The sequence below is a fragment of the Malania oleifera genome, chromosome 2 (genome assembly GCF_029873635.1).
Source record: "Malania oleifera isolate guangnan ecotype guangnan chromosome 2, ASM2987363v1, whole genome shotgun sequence".
Lineage (NCBI taxonomy): Eukaryota > Viridiplantae > Streptophyta > Magnoliopsida > Santalales > Ximeniaceae > Malania > Malania oleifera.
In genome coordinates, this window is record NC_080418.1 from 97550982 (window position 1) to 97560089 (window position 9108).

Consider the following 9108-nt stretch of genomic DNA (forward strand, 5'->3'; position numbering starts at 1 on the left):
TGTGATGCATCTGATTCTGAATCATGTGATAGTTCTGATAGTGAAAGCATGTCATCTTATGAGGAATTGCAAGATGAATATGTTAGAACTTATAAGTCTCTTGTTAAAACACTTAAACGCTGCACTGTTTTGAAAAACAAAAATGAGGCATCATTGAAAGAACTTGAATTACAAATTCCTGTTAATAAGAAAGGGATTTGAAAATCATGAATTTGGAAAACAAGAATGCTATGCTGCAAAAAGAGCTTAAAGACGTAAGATCCCAACTTACAATTGAAAATGAAAAAATCTTCATATCCTTGATCTTGAAAATAAAGCAAACATTATGACTAAAGAATTTATGAAATTTCAAAATATTTGCAAAGGTCTAGACAACTTAAAAATTCAAGATCTAGAAAAGAAAATAGAAAACCAATCTAAGATCATCCATACATTCACTAAAGGTAAAGAAAATTTTGACAAACTCTTCGATTCACAAAAGATGATCTTAGATAAGAAAGGTATAGGTTTTAATGGAATGAAACTAGAAAAAAGAAGAACCTATACATGGGGTACTTTGTAAAAGAATCAAAACATTATGCTAGTACATCCTCCAATCCATACAGTCATACCCCATGTGTCTTGTGTAAAAAGAAGACGCACTTAAAATTTGATTGTCCATTTAAAAGAAAAGGTGTGAAACCCAAATAAATATAGAAAGTCAAAGAATCACCAACTCCTAACCCATCGAGAATAAAAGATAGAAAAATGGTATGGGTTGTTAAGAAAACAAACCCCCTGAAAATCAAGGAAGAATTTACTCAAACAGGAATTACATGATCACATAATTCTTCCTTAGCATTTAGGATTAGCTATAGGGGGTAGTGCTGACTAATGGCTTAGGAAGTGGTTCGGACTAAAAATGTAAAAACTTAGTATATGTCCACCATTTAAAATTTTACATACTGAGTATCTTGAAAAATCAAGTCAATCTGCAAATCCAAGTATAACCAATATGAACTTAATGCATATATTCATTAGTTGAAATATGAAATTATTGGCTGCTTGAATAAAAATTCACTTCCAAATAGACAAAGCAATTGTGCCTGGCATATTATTCTCAATGCTTAATTCATACTTGAATATACAAATCTTAAGTTAAGCATATCTTGTCCATTGCACATATTTGAGCTTTAGGGAATCCATCTTGATATATATTATTTAAACCTAAACTCATTTTTTAATATAGAAGCTTTAACCATAGCTTAGTCATCACTCTAGACTTAAGCACTAATGATCATTAGTCCCTGTTCTAACTAGTGTTTACTTAAAGACATCCTTCCATAGTCAAAATTTGAGGCAACCACTAAGGGAGTTTAGCAAAGTTTATCCCACTGATTTGAATATAATAAATCTTGTAATGGGATAACCTCAAAAGCTTAAGGATTCTTGCATAGGTATTGCAAGATTTCAATATCTATATTTTGTTGTGCAAATATTTTAAACAAGCTATTATTTTTTTCAAACAACTCTTGAGCCTATTTCCTTGAAAAAAATATTTTAAATTGATTTAAATATTTGCAGCATCTTTAAAATCCTGATTTATTATTGAAATTTGATATATACTATTTCAAAGAAATAGTTTGATTAGAACACTCTTGAACATATTAGTGGTAATACCACCAAGTAAGGAAAGGGGGGGAGAGGGATGAGAAAACGAGGAAAGGAGGAGGAAGACGCACGTTACTGAAAATCGAAAGAAAAAGGCAAAAGAGCACCATAGCTTACATGAACAAATCGAAAAAAGGAGAAAGAGGAGGTAGCTATGGCTTCCCCGCATAATCTTCCACGATAATCAATAATCAAGATCCCAAAAGGCACTCAAGATAGGACATTGACGCAAGTCATTTCTTACCAAAACATACGACGATGATGTCACACAAGCACCAAGGAAACACTCCATCACCTATCACAAGTCTAATAGAAGATCTGTTTGGACCTGCCCAGGCCAACAAACTATTGACTTCAACACCTCATAACCCAATTTTGCGTCCAACATGTACAACTGATAATAGTGAGGATGGACTCTGTCGACAACCCCCATTGGGAATAATTCTCAGAAAGTTAATAGTTGCCTAGCCAACCTATAGGGCCAACAAATCTAAGGAAAGAGAGGCCTATTCCCTCACAATAACCCTACAGACATCATCTCGCGTACATCCCTATCTCCCAGCCAAGGAAGTTAATATATAGTCCACGGAAGTAATTTTGGAATTCAATAATAACCCAATTTCATACACTAATAGGAATCAAATTATACATACCAAATTAGATTCCAATAATATAAAACCTTGCCCCCTACATCAAACCTCAAATGCTCCATGATATTTCATTAACCCTTGCTCAATGCACAATAAGAGATACCCCTGCCGAGCCAATTGAGGTTAAAACGACGTGTTATTTATTTATGACATTTTTTAAAATTCTTAAGATTTTAACTTCCATAGCACACGACAATAATTTCACATCTTTTGAAACTGAAACTTCAAAAATTGAAATTCTTTCACCTGACCATTTATACCATAAACTTCTTTATGGTAGAACAATTTTTTAGCTTTAGCAACTATTAATTTTCTCATAATTCATGATGACAAATTTTGAAGTTTAGATTTCATGCTTCAATATTTTTGAAAAGTTAAATTTCATTAAAACTAAGTTATCATATAAATTTAAAATACATTAAACATAAATTTATTTATGAACCTTACTATTATTTTGACAAGGGAAAATTGATTTTTCACCACCTTTTAATTGTCATAAACAATGAAAGGAACACTGACAAATGAGTTTCAAGAAGTATAAATATTAAAGACTAATTATCATGAATTTGAATTTAGATAAAATATAACATAAAAACATAACAGAATTTATCAAAATCCATCTAAAATCTAAAATTCATGCTCCCGACATAATTTTTTTTTTTATAACTCCCTCAATCCAAACTCAAAATTGAAATTCCATATCCTCGAATGCAAAATTAGTAAATTTTTCCACAATTTATTTTCACAAAGTACACTTCCCCCCATGAGATGCACCAGCTAGGAGCTAAATTAAATAACGAAACAATTACATGGCAGTGATTCATTATCACCTTCCCAAAATGCCTAGTTTAAAACTCCAAAATTTATTTATCAAAAATAACAAAAGACGTACAAATATATTGGTTAATTAATTTATACCATTTAACGACTAATCATTGGTCAATCATAGCAACCAACCATGCTTACTACGCCCTTGGGGAGGTTCGGAAAAAACCAAAAAGGATATCTGGTTTACGAGATGGCCAAAAAGCATTTACACTATAGATAACATTAACATTCATTTTTGAGTTCGATAAAAAATGAGTTGTTCATCAAACAGGATGTAGCATGTCCAATTTCACTCCACTCTATGATCCGTAAGGAACATGTTTAAAGCCAACTCCAACCCCCTGCATCCCCATTACTTGGCCACGCATCCACAGTGAGATGAATGAGTGGATAAAAAATATCAGCGTGAAGCGACGAACACAATTCATAGAATTCCAAATATTAATCAAATGAGGGCCAAGCAAGCAATCCAGTTTCCACTCCTATCTCGAATATTACAAAGATGTAGGGTCATATTAACACAGTTTTAAGTTCACAATTATAAGATTATTGATTTTTGAAGGTTACTCGTGGGTATTAATGCAGTATCATTTTAACAAGTTCAGAGGACAGCTTCGTCAATGTAGCCTGTGTCCGACCAGAGTAAGAAAAACAAAGCTGTCTTGAATATACCATAAATCAACTAAAGCGGGCACTAAATTCCAATCTTGCAATTTAAAATAATAATATGACCAAAAATTCTCCTACACAACTTTTAACCACAACTTTGATACATTAGTCGGGGAACAAATTATATATAATCCTGACAATAAACTATACGTTTTAGTTGGAAGGCTTACCTCAATTTTAATGTTCCACGTCTATATTACATTAAGTAAAATACTTAATTTTATCAAAATTCCATAAATTCCATACTTCTAAGTTTACTGGGGACTCAAGTTTCAGACTCTGGATTCTTAGACAGAAAAAAATGCAATACAAAAAGATTATATCTGATCTGGTTCCAAAATATGATGATTATGTCATTTCAATTCCAAACAATTACTAAAAACAGATCCAAATGAAGTTCATCATTGAACCAAAACTCATCAAAGAACTATAATTCTGTACATTTCAGATTCCAATTCCTCTGTTCAAAATACAATGAATTTCCAACAGCAAGAAAACATTTTCCTGCACAGTTGATCAATAACAAACCAACATGTTCCAAACAATGCAAGTAAACCAATATCAAACCCAAGTCCACTAATTTTTCTGTAGGACTAAGCAATTATCTGGGGGAAACTATCAACACCACAATATTAGAAGTTTGAGAGTAATTTCATGAACTTACACCCATAGTACTACACTTGTACGAAGTGAACTCCCAACAACAAATACTTTCTATGCTTACACTAGCAAACAAAAGGATAACAGGCATATCTGCAAGCAAGTTGACTACCCTAACCCACCAAAATAGGTTAAATGATTACAACTACCTGGGCGCATCAGTAGCCTATACCGCGAAGAGTAGAATCCAAATATTAATAGGGGTAACCTATAGCCACAGCAAATTTTATTAAAGCCATAGCAGCACAAGTCCATCACACACCAGACATGCTGCAGCTGGCCATAAGAAAATAAGCTGTGGCAATACAATTTGCCATTTGTATAAACCACAACAGATAATCTAGACTTGACATAAGTCTGACAAAATAAGAGAACAATAAGCCTCAAATGCAGGAAGCATATAGGATAATCTCCTACACAATCCATACAACACTACAAATTACTTCTAATCCATATTTTATAACAAAATAGAAGTCTAACTATAATAAGCTGACAAACATAGACACAAGCTCAAGATTGATGACAATCTAGCATAGGGGTGAATAGGCAAACTAACGGTTCCAATCTTCTAGAGGGGGATGCCTTGCATTAAGTGCCTCACTGGTGACTGTGTCTACCAAATCACAAGATGCAATAAATGAAAAATAAGACCACCCCTGCATGCTGCTTCTACAGGAAAGATTATGCATGTCTACCTTGCATAAGGATGGTAACGACTACCACCACTATAACCTGCCCTACTCCCATAAAATCCTCCCGCGCCACCATAACCAGCACCTGGGCTTGCATCATAACCACCACTAGAGCCTGAGCCATAACTCCCATAGCTGCCACCGCCGCCACCACCACGACCAAATGCACCTAATCCACTCCCACCATATCCCCCACCAAGCCCTCCAGCATAAGAACCAAAGCGACTAGAATAGCCAAAGGAGGGTTCTCCTCTGTAAGCACTACCACCCAAACCTCCATAACCACCACCAAATTCACTTGCACCCCCTACACCACTGCCGCCACCGCCACCACCACCACTACCATACCCACCATAATCACCAAACCTACTGCCAAAACCCTCAAGGGACCTATAGGAAGGAGGGCCAAATCCACCACTACCAAAACCACTATAAGTGTCGCCAAATCCACCAAAACCATCATTGTATGTACGCGCCCTAGTGTCACTACCAAATGCAGGAACAGATGCTGGGTTTGAGGGTTTCTTTGGCTCAGCCTTCTTGATCTCAACCTACAGCAAAGAAGCAAGTTAACCTAGGCATTTCACCTGTAACTTTGAAAGTCACTAGATAATAGCAATAATCCTGAAATGAACTCCACTAAAAGGTTATGAGTACTATGAAGTACAAATGTCTACATACATATAATGATAGGAAAAACTAAACCCCAAAAATAATTATGGATTTTCTCATTGCAATGGAAATTCAAAGCACAATTTTGTACAGCTAGTTTATACAAAATGGAATTATGCCCATGTACATCTGAAAAAATAAAGAACCACTGCTTTGGACTAACCTTTGTACCAGCCATATCAATCATATTTCCATTAGCCAGTATCTTATCAACCGCCTGTTCACTGTCAAATACAATAAATCCAAAACCTCGAGAGCGCTTCGTTGCATGATCACGTATAATCTCATGTTCTACCACCTTCCCATGCTTTGAAAAGAAATCTTTGAACTCATCTACTCACGAATTGAAGGGTAAAGGAAAAACCACACAAGTTTAACAACAATGAAAAAGAAACAGGCAAGACAACAAGATAACATCAATAAGAGAATATCCAATATTAATCAAAACTTAAATACCAGACCTTCACTGACTGAAGTAGGAATCCCTCCCACAAAAATTTTCTTAGTCTTGAAATCATGAGAACCTTTTGGAATGGTTCTTTTGATCTCAACCTGCTCGAAAGTTAATAAGTAACAATTCAATCATTCTCAACTGAAGACGACATAAGTGGAAAAAAATAAGCAAAGAGTTCCTCTAATCATATATGTACAAAAGCCATGAGCCAAGGATCTGCTTCAAGAGAACACATAGGAGCACATCCTTAAGCATGCAATGAATATATGTACCACTGAACTGCCCCTAGTAAAAAACTAGATTTATTTTAGAAGTCTAACAACATTCCCACTTGATTAAAGGTTTACCCATTTATCACTTATTAAGTTAATGAAATTTCAACATCAAATTTTATAACTAGTTGACCGAAGATATCTGGAAATCCATAATTTTGTGCACCGAAAAATCTAAGCAACCAAACAAGAGCGGCATGTCTGGAAAGAAGTGTATAAAAAAAAATTTAAAGCGAGAGATGAAGAGAAGAAAAGCATGGAAGAGAAGCATACCTGCTTGCCATTAATAATGTGCGTTTCTTCAATAACCTTGTCAACAACAGAAGGATCACCATAGGTTATAAACCCAAAACCCCTAGGCCGACCAGTTTGTCGATCTTTCAATATTACCGAATCTGTAATCTCTCCATATTTCGCGAAATACTTCGTGAAAGTATCTGAACCAATCAACAACACAAGTTCGATCGACAACACAGATCAGTATGAAATCGGGAAATCGCCGACCAAAACAGCAAATAGACGTAGCTAAAGGAAGCTCACCTAGGGATGTATCTTTGGCCAGCCCACCAATGAAAATTTTTCTGCAACAAACACCCCAAACAACAAAAGATCGTCAGCCATTAGCCTCGTTGGAGAGAGAGAGAGAGAGAGAGAGAGAGAGAGAGAGAGTACGAACCCGGGACTGGCTCCATCTCCGAATCGGGGATTCTCACCCTTCTTCGAGCCCATGTCTATTGAGTTACTCGATCAGAGAAATCGAGCTGAACAGACTGGAAATAACAGGCGACGGAGGGATGAGATGGAGAACCCGAGGTCCGAGGAAACGAGTGGCGGCGGGTTCCGGAGGCCCGCACCGAGGAGAAATACTTCGACAGGAGCTAGGGTTTGGGCTCACCCACTTATTAATAGAGAAGATAAATGATAATAAATATTGAACAGTTAAATGAGTTTCTGGATCCTTCACTTCTTTAGACGGTAAATCTTTCTATTTCATTGGTAAAAGGGCTACCATACTCCTCTCCAAATTACTTTTAATAAAATTTTATTTATTGTATATGAAAACAATGTTAACTAAATATGAAAATAATTTAATTACTTATAAAAACATAAAGCCTAAAATTTAATAGTCCTATTTGACAAAAATCAACCACAAGTCTAAAATTTGATAGTCTTATTTGACAAAAATTTAAATTTTTAAATTACCCTATATTTAATTTATACAAAATTAAAATCTTGTCTGTCTCCTAAATTCCAATGTAACAACTCATCTAATCATCCAACAATTATGTACAAGTTGTTTGAAAGTTGAAACTTTCCTATCAGAATCCGAAACACCCCAACTTTATGCTTCCTCTCCCTATTTTATCTTCTTAATTTGTTTGAATTTGTAAAGTCGTAAATGATCATGGGTGTCCAGGAGTTTGAACGTGACAAGATTTACCAAATGCTTGGATTTGCACCAATGTACAAGATGCGACACGCATGATCAAGCTTCCAATTGTATGCTCCAGCAAACCAAACTCTTCCCTCCTTAATCTTCTCCAAGCTTCCTAAGTTTTGGAGATCTATCAGTGGATAGGCTATGGGAAAGCAGAAGTTGTTCCTCTCTCTTTTCTTGCAGTCAAGATTTGAGGATACACCGCTCTACACTACCTATGAAAGTGAGGATTTTTTTTACTCTTTTTTATTTTTTTTTCATATGAGGGGTGTTCAAATTGTTTTCATTCTAAATTTATCTTCTAATTCCCATTTGCTTCGGTTTAATGTTATGTAATTTAGTATGTATCGATCATTTTGTATACCCTTTCTCTTTTTATTTTTTTTTCATTTATGTTGTTTGGTTTTTTTTCTGTATTTTGATCTTTGGAATGATCTAAGATCATGCAATTATAATTTTAATTATTTTTATTTTTTTTGTAGTGTCAACAAAATTGACTTAGGTAATCTTGAGGATCATGATGTAAAACAAATACCAAAAAACAAGACCAATGCGATTGTGGACTCTAAAGTTAGATCATTACATAAGTTAAATGATGACTCAGTAGCTTTGTGTTGAGATTATCTTAAAAATGAGTGAGATCTATGCAACTCCCATCTTCAAGTTCGCCTTGTAGTTTATTAATTTTACTTTTAATGGCAAAATTTTGCTCTCTCAACTCCTAATGTAAACAATTACTTATTAATTAGTTGTCCAAATACAAATTGCTAAAATTGAAAAAAAAAATACCAATAAGTCAATGAAACAAAACAAAATGGAACATTTTTATTCGATTTGGACTTTGGATCAAAATTTTTATTTGATAAAATAAAAAATAAAAGTAAATTTATTTTGTATTGTACTTATAATTATTGTAAGTTGTTTGCATGTCTTTATTACTAGTTGTTGATCTTTAGTTAATATTTTATTGTTATTACTTTCTAAATACTCAAAAAATGGAACACTAAAAAATCCAAAAAAGGAAAAGTCATTCTTGTATGACTCTAAGTTATTTTATTAGTGTGCTATGCCTCTAATTATGTGACTTCAATTCTTAAAATCTGATCTTTGCTTATGATGGGAT

General features: G+C 34.4%; 1 protein-coding gene across 1 annotated transcript; it reads right to left on the bottom strand.

Annotated features, from left to right (window-relative positions):
* Positions 1 to 4896: 4896 nt before the first annotated feature.
* Positions 4897 to 7479, bottom strand: LOC131147950 (uncharacterized). The gene is made up of 6 exons (XM_058097627.1): positions 7224 to 7479; positions 7088 to 7128; positions 6821 to 6984; positions 6283 to 6373; positions 5985 to 6154; positions 4897 to 5700 (listed from the first exon to the last, which is right to left on the bottom strand). The coding sequence occupies exons 1-6, from the start codon at positions 7274 to 7276 to the stop codon at positions 5149 to 5151; spliced, it is 1071 nt and encodes a 356-aa protein (XP_057953610.1). The 5' UTR covers positions 7277 to 7479; the 3' UTR covers positions 4897 to 5148.
* Between the last annotated feature and the right edge of the window lie 1629 nt (positions 7480 to 9108).